The sequence below is a fragment of the Mustela nivalis genome (assembly GCF_964662115.1).
Source record: "Mustela nivalis genome assembly, chromosome: 6".
Lineage (NCBI taxonomy): Eukaryota > Metazoa > Chordata > Mammalia > Carnivora > Mustelidae > Mustela > Mustela nivalis.
In genome coordinates, this window is record NC_139025.1 from 14,050,642 (window position 1) to 14,071,285 (window position 20,644).

General features: G+C 46.9%; 1 protein-coding gene across 4 annotated transcripts in view; it reads left to right on the forward strand.

The window, feature by feature from the left end:
* The first annotated feature begins 3,306 nt into the window (after window positions 1–3,306).
* Window positions 3,307–20,644, forward strand: part of DCAF4 (DDB1 and CUL4 associated factor 4) — a 29,563-nt gene continuing 12,225 nt past the window's right edge. The window contains exons 1-9 of one of the 4 annotated variants that reach the window (XM_082733468.1): window positions 3,309–3,438; window positions 3,759–3,990; window positions 14,197–14,311; window positions 14,953–15,144; window positions 15,406–15,502; window positions 17,632–17,735; window positions 18,167–18,324; window positions 19,026–19,108; window positions 20,171–20,273. In XM_082733468.1, coding sequence (XP_082589594.1) covers window positions 15,414–15,502; window positions 17,632–17,735; window positions 18,167–18,324; window positions 19,026–19,108; window positions 20,171–20,273 — 537 coding nt within the window. In that variant the 5' untranslated portion in view covers window positions 3,309–3,438; window positions 3,759–3,990; window positions 14,197–14,311; window positions 14,953–15,144; window positions 15,406–15,413. Of the gene's footprint in view, window positions 3,439–3,758; window positions 3,991–14,196; window positions 14,312–14,952; window positions 15,145–15,405; window positions 15,503–17,631; window positions 17,736–18,166; window positions 18,325–19,025; window positions 19,109–20,170; window positions 20,274–20,644 lie in introns of all 4 variants that reach the window. The other 3 variants (XM_082733467.1, XM_082733469.1, XM_082733470.1) reach the window with 3 other exon arrangements.

Below are 20,644 nucleotides of genomic sequence, written 5' to 3' on the forward strand. Positions count from 1 at the left end.
GACCCTGATCTGAGCCAGAATCAAGACTGAGCAACTCAGGCAACTCCTCAGAGAAGTTTTAAACTACATTTTCCTTATATTGAGGGACAGTGAGGATCCTTTCATGTTTATTTCTTTTTCTGTCTAGTTGGTAGAGACACTTCTTTTTTTTTTTTTTTAAAGATTTTTATTTATGTATTTGACAGACAGAGATCACAAGTGGGCAGAGAGGCAGGTGGGACGGGGTGGGGGTGGGGTGGAAAGCAGGCTCCCTGCTGAGCAGAGAGCCCGATTCGGGGGCTAGATCCCAGGACCCTGAGATCATGACCTGAGCCAAAGGCAGAGGCTTAACCCACTGAGCCACCCAGGCGCCCTGAGACACTTCATTTTTCTACTGTGTTTACTTGCAGTACTTTATATATTAAGAAAATTTCTGTGATAGGAGTTAAGGGTATTTTATACCAAACTGAGTGTCTTAACTTTCAATTGTTCTTGCCTTGAGAGTACAAACTCTGGAACCAGACTGCCTGAGTTTAAATCCTGGCTCTGCCAATCACCAGCTGTGTGACCCTGCACAAGTTACTTAACCTATGACTCAACTGACCCGTGAAGTAGTGATAGGAGTAGCACCTACTTCACACAGTTGTTGTAATTGAAAGAATGAACATATGGAAAGAGGTTAGAAAATATGTGGCACATGATAAGAACCATATATCTTTTTCTTTTTAATGTAGTGAAATTTAATGTTATTCATTTTAGATGCCATTTCAGAGAAAAACTTTTATTTGCCTTGGCTTCAAATTCTGAAGATTTTTTTTTAAAGGAAATTACTTTTTTGTTAAAGAATTATTTATGTTAAAGAGAGAGCATGAGTGAGGAGAGGAGCAGAGGGAAAGGAAGAGAGAAAATCTGAAGCAGACTCCACGCTAAGTGTGGAGCCAAGGGGGGACTTGATCTCACAACCTTGAGATCATGACCTGAGCTGAAATCAAGAGAACCTCCACCAACTGAACCACCTAGTTTTTCTTTTTTTTTTTTTTTAAGATTTCATTTATTTATTTGTCAGAGGGAAAGGAAAAAGAGCACAAGTGGGGGAGGGGGTGACAGGCAGAGGGAGAAGTAGGCTCCCCTCTGAGCAGGGAGCCCAATGTGGGACTTGATCCCAGGACCCTAGGATCATGACCTGAGCTGAAGGCAGCTGCTTAACCAACTGAGCCACCCAAGCATCACCCTATTTTTACTTTTGTTGGTAACTACACTGTCCAGATATCCAGTCTTCCCCATAATGGCAGGTGCTCAATCCACAGGCACGCAGACCCAGTAGTGAGGGGCTCTAGAGCCGCCACATCAACTCCTCACAATAACCCTCTTCAGTACATCTCATCATCCTCATCTTATCTGTGAGGAAACAGGCTCACAGACAGCAAATGACTCTCGCCTGAGACCAAGCTGCCTTTGTGCCTTGATTTGCAAATGTTCTTTCATCTTTTTTCTCTGGTGTGCCTACTGCAGACCACTAAACCTGCCTCTGAGTCCTCTGCCTGGCTGGCGGCCATCCTTCCTGACTTCCTCCAGCGGCCCAAGCTCTCCAGCTTGGCAATCCCCTTCACTCCTCCCACAGGCTTCACCAAACCTTGCAGATCCTCCATCCTCTCAAGCGTGTCCCCCATCTGCCCTCTCTTCCATCCCAGCGACCACCACTCCGCTTCAGCCCTCACTACCTTTCACAGGGGCTGTGGCTTCAATAAGCTCCTGAGGAGGAGCCTGTGATAGGCACTTGGCCAGAAGTGACAGTTTGCGAGAAGATCTGGGTTCAAATAGACCAGGCTTGGCCGGGGTGGGGGTGGGGTGGAGGGGAGAGGGAAGAAAGAAAAAATTGCAGATTTCCACAGTCTGTCCTCTCCAGTCTCTCCTACTGTGCCGCCTGGGTGATCTCTCTTCAAGAGCTCTAGTCCTGCATTCCCCAACTCTGGAACTTTCCAGGTCCCCTCTGCCTGCTCCTTTCCCTGACATCTGACCCAACCTACCCTGCCAGTTTTGCTTCCAACACTCCCCTCCCATGCAGCCAAAATGAACGCCTCACTATCCCTCCACCAGGCTTCCAGTGTTTGTTCAGCTTAGAATGCCTGTCTCTGCCTTCTCTTCTGGGCCATCAAGCTTCACAAAGCTGTCCTTTATTCTGATTCTACTCACTTCTCATTCCCCTTACCACCTCTCCGAGCTGCACACCCTGCATTTGTGTGTAAACTCTTTGAGAGCGGAAATTCTACCTTATTATTGATTGAAATGCTTTCCCACCGAGATACAACTGATAAACTATATGACCTACTTTCTAACTGGTCCAGTCACTCACAAGGACCCGGGTCAAAAGGCACATGGTGTGCCAGGTCTGCTAGTGGCAACAACCAAGCTTGGCATATTTAATTTTCTTTTCTTTCTTTCTTTCCTCTCCCCTCCACCCCACCCCCACCCCGGCCAAGCCTGGTCTATTTGAACCCAGATCTTCTCCCAAACTGTCACTTCTGGCCAAGTGCCCATCACAGGCTTCTCGAAGTTCTGATAGCTGTCAGCTGATATCTGGAACAGCCACAGCACAAAGAGAACATTCTGGAAATATCAGTTGTACAAACAATCTTCGTACTGGAGAGAACATCAGATTAACTTCATTGTTCAACAGAAGAAATGAAAGCACAAAAGAGAGAAGAGATTCGGCCTAGGTCACACTGCAAGGCAGGAAAACAGAACTAAACCTAGAAGACCCTCCGTGACAGCCCTTCAGGCCACGCTCCTCTGCACCTTGGAGCTATACAGACCTAGGGTCAGCAGACGGGCCACCTGAGGTCACTGCCCAAGACGTCACCACCTGTTTTCTCTCTCTTATCTCAGAGACTCCTTTGTCCTTCCCAGAGTACAATCTTTCCTCCTCCTAAGTCTCAGGTTTAAAAGGATAGTAGCCCAGGGCGGCGAGAGGACGACACCGGGGTGGATCAGTTGGCTGCCGACTGAAAAGGGACCCGTTGCTGGGTGAGGTGCCCACTTCTTCAAAGGAGCCCGCACACGTCCTGGAGCTTCCGGGATCGGAACTCAGCCTCCGACCCAGCCCGGCCCCGCCTCCAATGCGCCGGGCCCCGCCCCCAACGCTCTTAGCCCCACCCCAAACGTGCTCGGCCCCGCCCCAGACTCCCTAGCCGACTCGCGGCCTCCTCTCCTGGCCTGGGCGGAGCCGCGCTTCAATCTCCGCCCTCCTCCTAAGATCCATCCTATTGGCGTAGACAGTCAGACGCCACATCCAATGAGAAGGAACGGGCGGACGCCTGGTCCTATCCGCGGCGACTACACAAAAAACGGACGCAACTAACTGGCAGATGTTACACCGTGGTCTTTCCGGGTCCTTCCACTCTCAGCTCGTACTCCTGCGAGTCCCCGCCCTGAGGGGAGCCGGAGAGGACCCTCTCCTAAGTAAGTGTCTGGTGACGGCGGTGGCCGTTGGCATCGGTCCGGGGACTGCTGCCGCTCCCCGCTCAGAGCTCGGCGTGGGATGGGCCGTGGGGGGAAGGCCCGAAAAAGGGGCGGGGAGCGGCGGAGCACGTGGAACGCCGGCCTGACCGCGGCGTGGGTGGGGGGCTGGGCCGGCGAGCTGCGGGCGCGCCGGCTGCGTGGGCGTGGGCAGCCGGGCTCGTCCTGTCGGGTCGGTTGTGCGGCCGTAAACGGTGGAACGTGGGGGGACCCCGAGTGTCGCCGCTCTGTGTCGGACCCGAAAGAGTGTGTTTTTTTTTAAGCCCTGTTGCAGAAGGTGGCACCCGACACCTGCCTCTGGCTGGACGGCGGACCCTTGGTGGCCGTTTCCCGGAACTGCTAACGCACCCTGGGCGCGTGCTGAGTGCCCCGCGCCGTGCTCACTGCTTTACGAGCCTTAACTCGGTTCCCCCCCGCCAGCAGCCCCGTGAGGGAGGTGGGAGGAGTACCTCTGTCAGACGCCGGAGGAGGCGGGGTGAGGTTTCGCTTGCCCAAGTAACTGCTGAACTGGGCCGTGGCAGAGCCCCGGTTTGAACCCAGGCGTTCGGGTTGACCTCCACACCGAGGTGTGCCTTAGCGAGAAAACCCCTTTCCGGCCTCGCGCGCTGAGAGTCCTGGAAGCCTCGTCGCGCCCCGCCCCCGCTGACCTCGGAAACCCTGATACCACCCCCCACCCTCCCGCAGTGGGCATGGGGTAGTCTGCTGGCCTTGCCTTGTGGCTGGAACAGCAAGGAGGAAAGAAAACTGTGATAACTTCCTGGAGGAAACAAATGAAAATTTCCAAACCCCAAAGTCTGGTTTTAAATAACAATGGATATTACAGTGGAGGTGGTGGTCTGTGGGTAACCAACCCCCCACCCCCCATGGGGCCTGACCAGCAGGGGTGAAATTCCTTTTCCACCACTCTGTGTGTCCTGCTGGGTAGGATACTTAGTCCTGGAAGCCTCAGTTTCCTCATTTGTTAAAATAGAAAAACCAACTCAAGGTGGGTATGGGAAGCTCCGTGTAGAGGCATTTTGTATTTGGCTTTACAGATCATTCAGCGTTGGCATTTTCCATAATACAATCCACTGGTCTCTGTAATCGGAATTACCCTGTTGGCTTTTTAGGATGTCCTCACTTTTTTTTTTTTAAGATTTTGTTTATTTATTTGACAGAGAGCAAGATCACAAGTGGGGGCGGGGGGGAGAGCTGGCTCCCCGTGGAGCAGAGAGTCTGGTGTGGGGCTCAGCTAGATTCCAGGACCCCTGAGACCATGACCTGAGCTGAAGGCAGAGGCTTTAACCCATTGGGCCACCCAGGCGCCCCATGTTCTCACTTTTAAATATTATAGTTCTGCCGTTATAGATCTTTTTTTGTTTTTGAGATATAATTCACATACCGTAATATCCACCATTTTAAAGGGTACAGTTTGGTAGAGTTTGTAATATATTCATAAGGCTATGTGACAGTCACCACGATCTTATTCCAAAACATTTCATTACCCCAAAAAGAAACCTTATGGTCCAGGCCACTCAGAGGAGCTTTGTTGGGCTCAAGCCAGATATTGAGGCCCAGCTGACAGGGCCTCCCAACCTGAGGTGTTGGGTGGGAGAGATGGAGCCTCCTCCCACCCAGAATTTCAGCCCTGGGCTGAAGGGAAGAGAGCCCAGGGCCTGTAGGCTCCCAGCGCACCTGCTGAGCAGAGGCCCAGGTGGAGGCTGCCCCACAGCCCTCTGACCTAGGGTACCAGGGGAGGCGTCTTGGGGGAGAGGGAGGGCCAGTTATTCAAAAAACTGTGGGATGTTCTAACCACAAGCCTTTGGGAGAACTGTGCCAAATTATGGCTGTTCCCATGGGGACAACTACCCAACTTCGAGGCCATGCCGACTTCCAGGTGACATCCCACAACTGGGCCTTCACAGAGACTGTAGATTTGAAGCAGGGCCTGAAAAACACGGGAATTTGCCAAACTTCAGGATTATGCATAAGCGGAGGTTCAGACTTAGAGCCAAAGGAAGTGAACCTTTGAAAGCTCTTGCAACCAAGGTAAAAATGAAACGGAATGACTTCACAGCCACCATAACAGCAAGGAATGGAGAAGCTAAACTGAATTAGGAAAGGCAAGTCTGCAAACCCATCTGATGGGCATGTTATTTCACTGGCAGAACCCAATTACAGGCAGCTACAGTGGATGCTGTCCAAACAGCTTTTATCTGGAGAAAGCTGTTGACGGTTCTGAAATGCAAAAAGTAAAAGATACCAATATTGTATTTCAGTTTTATCACTATTGAAATTCTGTTTCACAGCACAGCATTAGAGGTATACACTTGCCTACCAAAATGCACCAAAGATTGATGAGGACGATTTATAGGTTTTTCAGAAGCTCTAGGTATCCACCAGATTATCCACCTCATTTAGATAATGTAAAAATGATACCCAATGATCGATCTCAGCCAGTAACTCCGGAAACTGACAGGAAAGCTTTCGTGCACCGTAAGGCCAAGTGTTCCATCCTCAGGAATACCAAGGGAGCTGGACGAAGCAAAACACAACTCCTGGTTAGGTTTGCCAACACTGTTGCTGAACAAACTTGGATAAACTTGTCCCAAGAGAAGCCAGTCTCAAAAGACCCAGGCTTTGGAAAAGAGAGAAATTTATTTCAGGTGGCAGACTCAAGCCTTAACTGATCTCTCAGCCCACAAGTTGGACACCTGGAGTTTCATAGGGAGAGGTTCAGAGGGGTGCGTGCCAAAGAACAGACTGTGCGATCACAGGCTGGGGGGCGGGTGATATGTGCGCATCACATGATCATGGGCAGGAAGGGAATGTGTGGGATGTGGTCTTTCTAGGCATTCTGTTGCTTTTGGGGCTTTTCTGGCCTGGCAGTTACAATGTTCTGGTCATTGCAAAGTCTCTTCATCAGTGTCTCAAAAAAGTATGATAAGAAATAAGAACAATAGGTTTCAGTTAGAGCTTGAGTTAGGCAGTCCTCCTATTTCTGGTTTTAACTGTTGGGGTCTGTAGTTAAGCAAGAGGGCTCACTGACAAGGACAAATTCAAATTCAGAGTTTTCCTTTCCAGAGATCACTGTCAGCTAAGTGTGTATCTGCAACAGGACAGGTAGCCACCTGTCCACTAAAAAAGAGTCAACGAGCAGATGACTGAGATGTTACAAAGAAAATTAATTTTCTTATACTTTTTTCCTTTTTCATCTTAAAATGACTTTAAAAATGACTCAGAATCCAGGATTACAGTGGTACCCCTTTTTCAGGGGGACACATTCCAGAACCCCCCATTGGATGCCTGAAATCACAGATAGTACCGAAACGTGTATTTTCTGGGTTTTTTCCTATACAGACATACCTGTGATAAAATTTTATTTATCAGTTAGGCACAGTAAGAGATGAACAACAGTAACTGGTAATAAAATAGGGCAATTACAACAATATACTGTGATAAAAGTTATGTGAATGTGTCTGTCTCAAAATCATTGTACTGTACTCACCCTTTTTGCAACAATGTGAGATGATAAAATGCCTGTGTGATGAGACGACCTGTAGACATGACACAGCGTTAGACTGTTACTCATCTCCTGAGGATACACCTGGAGGAGGATAACTGAACCCAGGGAAAGTGAAACTGTGGGTCAAGGGATCTGCTGGACTGAACTGTAAAACTTCATACTGGCTTGCTATGTTAAACCTCAAAATGAAATGCTACTAAAAATAGGGGGAAAATATGAAGTTTGTGCTGACCTAAAATGAAGGCTTTAAAAAATATTACATACTCAGTCATTTTAACCTCTTGTGATATGTGATCTTTTTGTATAATCCTGTTTTCCAAAGTGGCTTTAGCATTTTCCCTTCACCAGCAAGAAGTTGAAGTTTCCCCACATCCTTTCCAATATTGTTGTTACCTGCCTTTTTTTTTTTTTATTGTAGCCACCCTAGTAGGTATGAAGTATCTTATTGTGGTTTTGATTTGCAGCTGCTCAGTGACTAATGGCATTGAGCATCTTTGTACATTCTAAGTGGCTACTTGTAGGTCTTTGAAAAAATGTCTTTAAGTTTTATTATTATTACTGGGTTAAAATATTTTCTGTAGTCTGGATACTTAATCCTTATCAAATACATGGTTTAAAAATAATTTTCTTGGGGTGCCAGGGTGGCTCAGTCAGTGAAGAGCCTGACTCTTAATTTCGGCTCAGGTCATAATCTTGGTATCATAAGATCAAACCCTTTTGGGCTCTGCACTCAGTAATTAGTCTTCTGGAGATTCTTTTTCTCCATCACCTCTCCCCCCACTTGTACACATGCTGTCTCTCTCTCAAATAAATCTTTAAAACATATATGAATAATTTTCTTTGATTTTGTGAGTTGTCTTTCTTTTTTTTGTTTGTTTTTCCTTTTTATTAGAGCCCTTTTGATGCACACAAGTTTTTAATTTTGATGAAGTCCAATTTATTTTTTTCTTGTGCTTCAGGTGTCCTATCTAAGGAACCATTACTTAATCTGTGATCATGATTTATATCTTTACTTTCTTCTAAGAGTTTTATAGTTTTAGGGGCTCCTGGGTGGCACAGTCAGTTAAGCGTCCAGCTCTTGGTTTCAGCTCGGGTTGTGATCTCAGGGTTGTGGGATCGAGCCCCATGTGGAGCTCTGCACTCAGTGTGGAGTCTCTAAGATACTCTCTTCCTCTCCCTCTATCCCTCCTGCTTGTGCTCACTCTTGATCTTTCTCTCTGCAATAAATCTTTTTTTTAAGATTATAGTTTTAGATACTAGATCCATTAGAGTTCATTTTTATGTATGATGTAAAGTAGGGATCCAAATTCGTTCTTTTGCAGGTGGATAGCCAGTTGTTCCAGCAGTTGAAAATATTCTTCTTTCCCCCACTGAACAGTTTTGGCACCTTTTTCAAAAATCAGTTGGGGGGCACCTGGCTGGCTTAGTCAGTAGAGCATGTAACTCTTAATCTCAGGGATTCGAGTTCAAGCCCATATTTAGTATAGAGCCCACTTAAAGTAAAATTTTTTAAAACAGTTGGCCAGTGATACTGTTGGTTTATTTCAGGGCTCTCAGCTCGACTCCAGTGCGCTGTATTTCTGTCCTTGTGCCACTACCATGTTGTCTTGATTACTGTAGCTTTGTAATACGTTTTGAAATTGGAAAGTGTGAGTCCTCCAACTTTGCTCTTTCCCAGTACTTTTTTTTTTTTTAACTATTCTGGGCCCCTGGGCTCCTTGCCATTTCCATATGAATTTTAGGATTACCTTGCCCATTTCTCCAAAAATAGCAGTTAGAATTGGAATGGGGGAGGAGAATTAGAATTTTGGTAAGGATTGCATTAAATCTGTAGATCAATTTAGAGGCCATCTTAAGTCTTCTAACATGTTTTTCTTTTATTTAGGTCCTCTTTAATTTCTTTCATATGTTTTATAATTTCTTTTATAGTTTCAATCTATAAGTTACCCACTTACCTTATTATATGTATTCCTGAGCAATTTATTATTTTTGATGTTACTGTAAATAGAATTTTTTTCTTTAATTTCATTTTCAGATTATATCCTGCAACCTTGTTTAACGCACATATCACTCTAATAGTTTTACTGTGGATTCTTTAGGATTTTCCGTATATAAGATCATGCCATCTACAAACAGAAGTAGTTTTAAAAAAAAAGAAATAGTTTTACTTTTTCTTTTTCTGTTTGTCTCTTATATCTTTTTCTTGACTAATCACCTCTGGCTTGTACAGTGTTGAACAGAAGTGGTGAGAATAGATATCCTTGGCTTGTTCCTGGCCTTGTGCAGGGGAGGCGAGGGAGGGACATACTTATACTTTTTCACCATTAAGTATGATGTTAGCTTTGGGTTTCTTGTAGATGCCCTTTATCAAGTTGAGAAAGTTACCTTCTATTCCTAATTTTTAATCATGAGAGGCCATTGGATTTTACCCAGTGCTTTTTCTGTATCTATTGAGATAATCACATGGGGTTTTCACCTACATTTATTCTGTTCATGTGCCGTATTACATTGATCTTCCTATGTTGAATCAGCCTTATATTCCTGGGATAAATCCTGCTTGCTCCTCATGTATAATCCTTTTATATGCTTCTGGATTTGGTTTGCTAGCACTTTGTGTGTTTGTGTCATAGGTATATTGAAAAATAGTTTTCTTGTGATGTCTTTGCTTTTGGTAACAGGGTGATACTAGCCTCGTAAAGTGATTGGAAAGTTGTAGTGATTTTTATAATCTTTTGGATTATTTTTTTTAACATCAATTCCCAAAAGAAGGCTTGTACATTTTTAAGTTACTTGATAAGTAGTATTACCCATTCATTTTTTTTTTTTTAAGATTTTATTTATTTATTTGACAGAGAGAGATTACAAGTAGGCAGAGAGGCAGGCAGAGAGAGATAGGAGGAAGCAGGCTCCCTGCTGAGCAGAGAGCCCGATGCGGGACTCGATCCCAGGACCCTGAGATCATGACCTGAGCCGAAGGCAGCGGCTTAACCCACTGAGCCACCCAGGAGCCCTACCCATTCATTTTCCAAAAAGTTAAATCATGTTTATTTGTTTGAGATTAACATTGTCTTTTCAGAATAATGGTATCTTATTTTTCTTTGTCCTTCAAGTACTTAAAAGGTTCTCTGAAAGGCAAAGCCAAGCTCAGCCTTTCACAGCACCTCTTACTTAATACCTCCCTTAATACCTGCCTGGCAGAGCAGCTCCAAAGGAGCTGGGATTCAGCATATCATCCAGCAAATTGTTAGCACTTCTATTAAGAATAGAGTTTCTCAGGCGCCTGGGTAGTTCCATGGGTTAAGCAACTGCCTTCAGCTCAGGTCATGATCTCGGGTTCCTGGGATTAAGCTCCCCCCGCTCTTTGGGGCGCCTGCTTCTCCCTCTCCTCTGCCTGCTACTCCCCCTGCTTATGCTCTCTCTGAGTATGTCAAATAAATAAATAAAATCTTTTTTAAAAGTTAAAAAATAAATAAATATTAAAAGAATAGAGTTTATCCACCTCACCACTATTTGGGGCTGGATTAATTTGTTTTACAGGACTATCCTGTGTATTGTACGATGGTTAACATCAGTGGCTTCTTACTCAATGGCAATAGCAGCCACCACCAGCTTCACCCCCCCCGCCATGTTATGACAAACAAAAATGTCTCCAGACATTGCCAAACTGTCCCCATTAAGAAACACTGATCTAGCCATGATCCCAGGGTCCTGGGATGGAGCCCCGTGTTGGGCTCTCTGCTCAGCAGGGAGCCTGCTTCCTCCCCCCTCTCTCTGTCTGCCTGCCTCTCTGCCTACTTGTGATCTCTGTCTGTCAAATAAATAAATAAAATCTTTTATTAAAAAAAAAACTTTAAAAAAATAAGAAACACTCATCTAATAACTGACACATACTGGATTTCCTATTACTATCCAGGAAAATCACCTCCAGTTCTGGATTCAAAGCCTCATTATATATTTGGCTTTGGATCTACATTTGTCTGAGTCTTTGTCACCATGTGTTGAGGACTTTCTTGTGTGTGTGTGTGTGTGTGTGTGTGTGTGTGTGTGTGTGTGTTGATGACTTTCAAATCTATATCCTGTTTCCTCTCCGGATTCCCAGAGCTTGTTTACAGTTGCCTGCCTTGGTGTTCTACAGGCATCTTGAGATTGGTTTGTTCAAAACGAGACTGATTCTCTTCTCTCCCCCAATTGCTCTTCGTCCTTAATCTTGGTCTTTCAGGTCAGGACCCTACCAGTCAGTCATGTACTGGTTCTTCACTTCTGTTGTCTCCACCTCTCCCATGAAATTCACCTCCTGACTCTTTCTAAATTCAAGATCCTCACTTCCACAGTGGGCAGGCTCATCTCCTTAACTTCAGAGATCCTTCTAGCTTAATTTCTCTGCTGCCTGTAAAGTGCCCTTTCCAACATGCATGTCTGATCCTGTCAGAGCCCTCATGGGCTGGCCTTTGCAGCTTCATCCCCCAGCGCCTTGTACTTAAGGCTCTGGCCACACAGAACTGCTTGCCAGGCCCCTCACTCTTCCAGCTGCTGTTCAAACTCTGTCTCTCCTCCAGCCCCTCCACTCAAAGAATGACTCTCCTCTTTTGCTACACCTGGAGAGACCTGGGTCTTCACTCACGAGCCACTGCAGGAATTGGTTCATTCACGTCTGTGTTCCTGGTGATCAGCAAGTGTCTTGAGAATAGGGACAACAATTTATCTCTGCCTGCTCCCTAGGGCCCAGTGGGCCCTCTGTAAATCTGTGTTGAATAGCAAATGAAAATGCCTAGAGCAGAAAGGGGTTATTTGGGATTTTATTTTATTTTATTTTATTAAAGGTTTTATTTATTTATTTGACAGAGAGAGGGAACACAAGCAGGGGAGTGGGAGAGGGAGAAGCAGGCTTCCCTCGGAGCAGGGAGCCTGATGCAGGGATTGAACCCAGGACCCCGGGATCATGACCTGAGCCAAAGGTAGACGCTTAACAACTGAGCCACCCAGGTGCCCCTGCCTGGGATTTTAAAGCAGCTGCAGGGTTGTTTTGGTTTGTTTTTTGTTTAGTTCAGGGAACATTTACTGAGAACCAACTAGGTCACGGGTGCTAGGAACAGAAAGAACAGGGCAAGATCTTAGCTTAGAAAATTCACATTACATCTAATATGAGGTGGGAGTACACAGTGTAGTACAGAGTGATAAGGGCAAGCATAATGCATACAGTGGATACTGAGAGTGAACTATGCTGCGTTCGAGGAAGATACTCTCCGCACCCCTGAAATAGGCTTCTTGAAAGTATGAAAAGATATCATTTCATCCCACTGTAACCCTTTCTGTGTTCAGCCAACTTCTCTTTATCATGACTTTTTTAAATGACTTTGGCTTGATCATGCTCATTAAATCAGTTAATGTTGTCAGCCTCTCCTTGTGCTACAGTACCTGACCCAGTGCTTGTGTGAGTTAGTGGTTTAGAAATGTTCCACAATTGGGACGCCTGGGTGGCTCAGTTGGTTAAGCGGCTGCCTTCGGCTCAGGTCATGATCCCGGCGTCCTGGGATCGAGTCCCACATTGGGCTCCTTGCTTGGCAGGGAGCCTGCTTCTCCTTCTCCTTCTGCCTCTGCCTGCCACTCTTTCTGCCTGTGCTTGCTCTCGCTTCTCTCTCTATGACAAATAAATAAATAAAATCTTTGGAAAAAAAAAAAAGAAATGTTCCACAATCAGTGCTCACCACTTATTTCATTGTTTATTATGTCCTTGATTTTGCGCGCCTCTCTGGAGGATAATGGTGCAGACGTGCCATGCTCCTGCCTCCTCTCCTGAAGCCTTTGACTTCCCGTTACATGTGTTCTTCACTGTAGTCCTGCATTATTTCATAGTTAAAGCAAAATGCAGTCGTATGTACAGAATGTGCAATCTAGAGGAATTTTTATCTTTTGATAGAGTTGCTAATGGTAATCTTTAGGTCAGTATGGCTTCTTCTTCTTCTTACCAGTTTTCTTAACATTGGGCCTATTTCCCTTCCTCTGCATGGTGCCTCTTAGCTTGTAACTTAACTAGTTAGTAAGTACAGTTTTATTCTTTAAAATAAAGGTTAAGGTAATTGATCCTTAGGGAGACCCATGCATGTGGTGTCCAAGAGCTATGAACATGGGTTGCTTAGGAAAATGAATGAAGCTACTATACGATTGGACAGGGGTGAGGGCGGCAGTGGTATTTATAGAGGAGGGAATTATGGATAGGTAAAAGAGCAGACAGGGAACTAGGGAAAAATGGGCTCTGAATGTGCTAAGTCTGTTGTCACTGTGGAAGTAAGAGGTGGCAGTGGAAGTCGATACCCAGGAGAGATTCTAGGGGTTGGAGATAAACTTGTGTTGGCAGGTGAGACGGAATAAGTATGAAAAGAAGAGGATCTAGGATAGAACAGTAGAAAACAGACAACGGGCAGGTGACCCAAGAGAAGCCAGAAAAGGATGAGTTTGACAAGTAAGAGGAAAACCAAGAGAAAGATATTCCAGAAGCCAAAGGAAGAATGAAGCTTGGTGCTATCACGTGATTTGGGAATAAGGGCTAAAGAGAGACCACTGACTTTGGCAGGCAGGGGGATCATTGGTTAAATATGTCACGAGGCTTTTAGCAGATAGGCAAGGAAGGAGGCGTGATGCAGTGGGTTGAGGAGTGACTGGGAGACAAGCTGTGGGATGTGTGCACACAGACCACGTGCGCAGGGTATCCTCCTTTTGGGTCAGAGTTGGAACACATACAAATAATAAGGCTGGGGAAATTGGTTAAACGATTGTCTGAACAAGTGTTCGCACTTGAACAAGTGTCTGCAGGGTCTGAGAAGGAATGAGAGGTCGGCTGGGTTTGCCAGGAAAAGGCAAGGACACGTGTTTCTCCAAGACAAGAGGGCAGCCCCCCTTGGAAATATTAAAGGCAGATGTTTGTGGAAGGGAGGGGAGAGAAGCTGGGAGTGTTCGTACCTGGCAGCCTCTCTGTTCTCTTTGAGGTCGGGAGCTAGGCTAGCAAGGAAGGAGAACTGGAAGAAAGTGGAAGGGTTGTTAGGGCAGAGATAACAGCCTGAGCTGTCGGGAGTGACTCAGACTAGGAATAATTAAAGTAGTTTAAGACCTCAGAGGATGAAAATGAGACCTTTATCGTGGCTCCCCCCTGAGCGCGGCTACACGCTCTGCTTCAGCAGCGCTGGCTCCTTCTGGCGCAGGACTGGAGAGCATCAGGGGCCAGCAGTCCGGGCTGTGGAGCGGCCCCATGGGGGAGGCCGACTGACCGAAGCAAGCACGCTGAGGACTCCGTTACAGAATTCGCAGAATGTTTGGGTAAGCACCGACCAGCAGTCCGGACCTGTCGTGCTCTGCTGCGAGCAGGCATTCCACACTCAGATGGAGAAGCTGGGAAATAAAAGCAAATCGTTTTCTAATCTGTTCTTTGGTTTCATTCAGCCTTAAAGACTTTTTTTTTTTTCTGATTCTGTTACGGGATTTGAATGTGGTTTTAAAGTATATTCAGTAAAAAATAAATAGAAGCACATTCAGTAAAATGGCCTCAACTCTCTCCTGTGAGTTGGGGGTGGGGGGGATCAGGTGTTGGGAAGGCATGGAGCTCACAGCAGCTGGGCCAGGTACCACAGAACTCTTCATGTGATCCCCAATGTTGAAACTTGGCAGTTAAGTGACAGATTCAGGCTCCACAAGATAAGACTTGAAAAAGCCTCCTGAAATTTATGGCAATATCAGTAAGAAGTGTTTTTACCTCATTCCTTCTTCAAAAAAAAAAAATATATATATGCATGTTCACATCCGTCCCTTTGACAGCTTGCATACAGGAAGCTAAAACCTTTATAAAGCATGTCGAGAAGTCCTACACACTGGCCCTTGTTTAACCGTGTTCACAGTTTCCTTGCTCAGTGCTGGAATTGTGTAGGAGAAAGTGTTCACTGTCAACTGTTCTCTGTGAATAGGGATGTGTGTGGATTGAAAGAAAAATTATATGCTCTGGTGTAATCTGGTAAAGAAAAGAAAGAAGAATAACCTGCGTGCTCGTGCCAGCCTCAACCGCCACCTAAAGTAATTGCAAGACCCTGTCATCACCTCACACAGTGACCAAAAGAACCAGAGGTCGGCAGATTGGCAGGCCAGGTGTCAGCTGTGAGGTAAGAACCGCAGCTGGAGAAGTGGCTCCCGAAGCTTGGTTCTTCATCGCTGTCTGTGCCTGGAGGCAGCCCTTACAGGCGAGGCTTGGTGTGGCAGCTCTGGTGAGAAGCCAGGTTGGGCCATTGCCTTGTCTAGCTCCCAGCATGAAGGAGCTGTCGAGAAGCAAACAGGAAGTCATGTGCACGCGCGTGTGCATGCCCACATGTTTGTATGCGGACTTGACATGTTTGTATGTGGACTTGCTTGTTTTTCTCTTTCAGGAGTAGAAATGCATAAAAACAGCTGGCAGAATAGAAGACGTAGGAGAAGGAGTCATCAGCAGAACCCTTGGTTCAGACAACAGGGTTCTGATGAGAGGCAAGTGCTGCTGCTTGGGGCCACTTGAGCTCTGTGGTGGCCTCAGATGCTTGGGAGTCACCAGGGTTGTCACCGCAATGCAGGGTCTGAGGGTGGGGGGGGCACTGTTGCAAGTCAACCTGCCTATCGCTCTTGGAGGAGTGAGGAGATAGGGCCTCACTTTTCCTTCTTCTCAGAGCAACGACCTCTGGCCAGAGCGTTAGCTAGAGGCTTAGAAGCAGACAGTATCAGATAGGACTGGAGAGCTGTTTTTCTACTTTGCAGAGTAGAAATACTTTCTCTCTCTCTTCCTTTTTTCCCAGCCAATGAAAATACCTTTCTGGAGACCTAATTTCATTAATTCAGCCTAATCCTTAGAAAGGTTAAATATATATAATATTGAGCTTAATAAACACAAAAATATATACAGAATAGTACAGTGAACATCACGTACCCAGTACCAGCTTAGAAAGTAAAACCTAGTCTATGCTGAGTTGAAGTCCCCAGTGCAAACATTTTCCATTCTCAATTTACTGTTATTATGGCCAGAAGTCCTGCTGGCCCTGAACTGTGGAGAGGTGTCCTCGCCTGGTGTGGGCGGGTTGTCCTGTGCTGGGACTAGATTGTATTTCCTTAGTGCAGAAGTCTCTGCACCAGAAGAGGCCTGCATGCCAATTTTAAAACTTTTCCACACTTCAGACCTGCTCCGAAAATCGACAGATTTCTAGCAACAGGGTCAGATGGTGACAAAGACCAAGATGCTTCTCTAGAACAGATGAACCTGAACAGTAACAAAAACCATCCAAATGTCATGGAAAGAATCAGGGCCAAGGAATCGGGAGGTCCAGATTTCACATTCTGCCTTCTCCTGTGTGAATTTGGGCAAGTTACTTAGTCACTTTGAGTCACTTTTGTACAAAAGAGATGTAACACTTACGAGGTTTGCAATACTGAATGGAAAACCTCTGATGGGCTGCTTGGCTCTGAGTAGCCCCTTCGTACGTGGTGGGCCTCATTAGGTGCAGGATAAATCTTTTACTCTAAGCCAGAGTCACAATATTGACCCATATTGTAGAACAATCAGGACAGTGCCCAGTGTTTGTATGTTTTGTAAAGAGAACCATGGATATTTTTTGGGCTTTCCCACAAGAGTACAACGTGTAGCAAAATGTGACCTGGGCAAGAAGTGAGTCTCAACTCAGCCTTGGCGGAGTCATGTGGAAACACGCTGGGCAGCCGCCTTCCAGACTCTGTGTGGAAAGAATGGAGGAGTCGTCCTTGGACTAGAAATGTAGACATTTGTCGTGAGGAAGCTTAGTCCTTCCTCCTCTTGCTGCCTGGTCACACATGAGCTGCCTCAGAAAGCTCCGAGCCATTAAAAAAAAAGGGAGAACAAATAATTTTCTCTGAAACTGCATAGTTAGTATTTACAGACAAAAGAGAAAGTTCTTTCAGCCCTTCAGCCTCGATACTCAATTTGTACTCCTTTGGGGGATGGGGAGGAAGTTCTTGATTTTTAAACAGATTTTGTCAGGATTCTAAAATTAGGTGCTTTTCTCTGTCTTTATATCCTTCAGCCTGTAATTGCCACAGAAACTGCTTGTAGCTTTGCAAATCAAGTGCTTAAACATGGCTGTATCCGAGTATTACCTGAGCAAATCACCTCCGTGCCCTGAACCCCAGTTTCTCCATCTATAAGGTGATATGGCCAAGTAAAATTTGAACCCTTTGTACTACTAAATCCAGTAAAGAATAAACTGCACCTGGCCTTTTAGCTGCTGTTGAATTGACAAATGAGCCCAGCTGATAATATTCTTATTGGCAAAGATTATTCCTCTTTTCATCTGGAAATTTCTGAAAGACTTCAGAAAATGCTCAAGTGAGGAGATAAGGAAAGGGACTTTAACGTGACACACATCCTCTTAAGGGTGAGGAACCAAAACTTTGCTTGTCCTAACTTTAGTGTATTTGTGGTAGGTAAACTCCTTTAAGGAGAAGGGAGAGGTGAGGGCTCTCCAGGTAATCAGAAGGGTCAGAGGGCTGGAGTGAGGGCCATGGAACAGCCCGAACTGACCCCTGCAGGACCCCCCAGTCAGAGAATGACAGACTCAAGCCCTTCACTACGAGTTACTATGACTGTGTGTTGACAGGGGCAGCTTAGTGGCACAGCAAAGCTCACAGGATTCTGGCCACGTCGGCGATGACGAGGCCCCATCGACCTCATCTGGCGCAGCGGGGAGTTCTTCCGTGCCAGGTGAGGCCGTCTGTTGGACAGTGGACCTGCTGTGGCCCTGCCTGTGGGGAAAGATGAAATCTTGTCCTGCCCCATCATCTGGTCACGTCTGCTTGGGCTGCCCCTCTTAGCCCTGTGTGTCTTTGCTTGCGTGTGGGGACACTCCATGGGTGTCACCAGCCCCTTTCCTGGCTCGGGGGAAATTCTGGAGCACATTGAAACGCTAACTAAACATCCTGGCTGCGTCAGGAACGGGGCAGAAAGGGAGCTGAGGCCGATGGCTCCCTGCATGGGCACAGGAGGGTGACTGGCTGCATTAGCCTACCTGCTGCCCCTCAGAACAGATGGACATCTATCTGTGAGCGGTGGTGTGGACAGGCCTCTGGGTTCTTTCGTAGGTGGGTCCATGTCGTGTTCTAAGTTGAAGTGGATTTCCTCTCTTTTGACTTAAGATCTGCCAGGGTATTACTTTGACCCTGAAAAGAAACGCTATTTCCGCTTGCTCCCTGGCCATAACAACTGCAACCCCCTCACAAAGGAGGGCATCCGGCAGAAGGAGATGGAAAGCAAAAGGCTGCAGCTGCTGGAGGAAGAAGACAAGCAGAAAAAGGTGGGCTCCGCACTCCTGCTGGCCGCCCTGTCCCCTCCACTGCTGACGGGAGGTGCCAGTGAGACGCCCCTATAACACAGCATGGGGCACTTTGTGGCATTAAGCTCCCCCCATAGGAATCCGATGAAGAGAGTGAGAACAGGCAGGAAATCTCCCGCTACTCCTTTTCTTACCTGCGAAGTTCCATCCGTGAGCCTCCCATCCTGTCCTTCCCCGGAGGAATCGGGAAGTGGCATGACACAGTTCCAGTAACTGTATCTTTAATAGAAAACCCAGGTGTGTGGTTTGGATACGCGGATTTCCTGCATCCCTTCTGGGGATTAGATGCCAAGAACTTCCTGTGGTTTATGGGAGCCCTGGGGTCACCAGGTCGAACGGAAAGCTTGGTGAAGACCTGAGCGAGCAGGACCATTCTTGTGCTCCCTAGCGGGGGGGCCTTGTGTCCTCACCTGGCTCCGCAGGTAAATTGATGGAGAGCTTAGATGTGGACACCAGGCCAGCTTTCCAGCTCAACGTGTGCTTTCTTGTGACGGACTTTTCCTCTTGCCCAGGAGAGGAGTCTGTCAGATCTCTGTACATATAATTTCTGCCAACTTAGTACACCAGCTTCTTCATTAGATCCTATGAAACTAAAAGCATTCTCCATTATCCTATAACCTAAAACTTCATTGAATCTGGTTTTGTTTTGTTTTGTTTTTTAGAAAATAGCCAGGATGGGTTTTAATGCATCATCATTGCTACAGAAAAGCAAGCTGGGTTTTCTCAATGTCACCAGTTACTGCCGGTAAGACAAAGCCTCATTAAGCTTTTTACCTCTTCCTGTTTGTTATATCCGTGGTCCAAGAAGCCAATGGGGATAGAACCACTCTGCGGAGTCCTCACAGTTGGGGGCAAAGTGGGGGTGGGGAGGAGCACAGCCTGCCTTCTGCCAAAACCAGCCCTGAGAAAATCATTTTCCCTATAGAACAAGGGGAGAAGCTCCTGCAGGAGGCCAAGGAGAGAGGAGGGATCTAGGCAGAGAAACTCAGCAGAAATTTCTCAAGACGTTTCTTCTGTGTTACTTGAAATCATTTTCAGTGCAGTGAAGCTCCTAGAACTTCATTCCCATGAGATTTCCGCCTCCTCCCCTTCCCATGAGTTGTCATCTAAAATACAGCAATTAAAGGGATGTATGCGTACTAAACCTCATATACTTATGATGTTTGATATTCTGACTAAAACCCTGTGAGCTGGGTTGGTACTTGCCCATTTTCAGAAGAGACTGAGGCTCAGAGCGGAACGACTGGCTCAAGGTAAGGCTAGAAAGGACGGGATCCATCTGATCCGGTGCCTGAGCTCCTCGCCCCTGCGTTCTGCTGCCTCCTGTGCACGGGCCAGCAACAGAACATCGGAGGGGGGCACAGCACTTCTGTTGGAGCAGGGCCCCCTTCAGGGAAGGCTGGCCCCACCAGGGTAGATGGGGCAGGCCTCTCCCATAGCTCCTTCCTGAGAAGGAAAAGAGTTAAGGTCTAGTTAGATCTCTCTTCACCTTAAAACCTGCTTTGTTCTCAAGTGGGGTACGGCCTTGATGTGGAGAGAGAGAGCTGGGCGCCCTAGTCTAGTTCTTTCTTTGACCCTGTAGAGGAGCCACCCATTTCTTGGCCTTAGTTTTCCTCCGAGTTCTGTGACTGAGATGATTTGGGATCCTGCTCAGCTCCGCGGCTGACACTTACTTGGGAGGAGAGGCTGACGGGGGCGGGGTGCGGGGAGGTCTCCAGGGTGGGTGCCAGGGCGGAGCCTCTGAGTCGGCTTCACGGGTGTCTGGGTCCAGTGGCCGTGCCCTCCCCGCCCCTCTTTCCCTCTGCAGTTTAGCTCATGAGCTGCGAGTGAGCTGCATGCAGAGGAAAAAGGTCCAGATTCAGAGCTCGGATCCCTCCGCTTTGGCAAGCGACCGATTTAACCTCATACTGGTGAGTGGGAGGGAGCTCCCTGTGGGTGCCAGGGGTACAGCTTTTATCCGCTGACCCTGAGTGGCCTAACCTTGGCTTTCATGAGGCCTAGTTGTGAGACGGCCAGTGCCACGAGAGCAGGGTCGTCCCATTGGCGTCACTGTTCTGACGTGTGCCCGCTGGCAGGTGCTGACCAGGCTCGCCCTGACTCCAGCTCTGTTATTCAGTCTGACAGCCGGGGCCCAGCACACATCTAAAACTATCACAGAGTAGTTTTCCCTTGGGTGTGTTGGGTACAGACAGAAAGGTATGCAGTGGGCCAGGGGCTTCTAATTCTTCCTGTGCTGGGGCATCATCGCGCCACCCTGAAGCTCCAGCATCCTTCGGTAGCA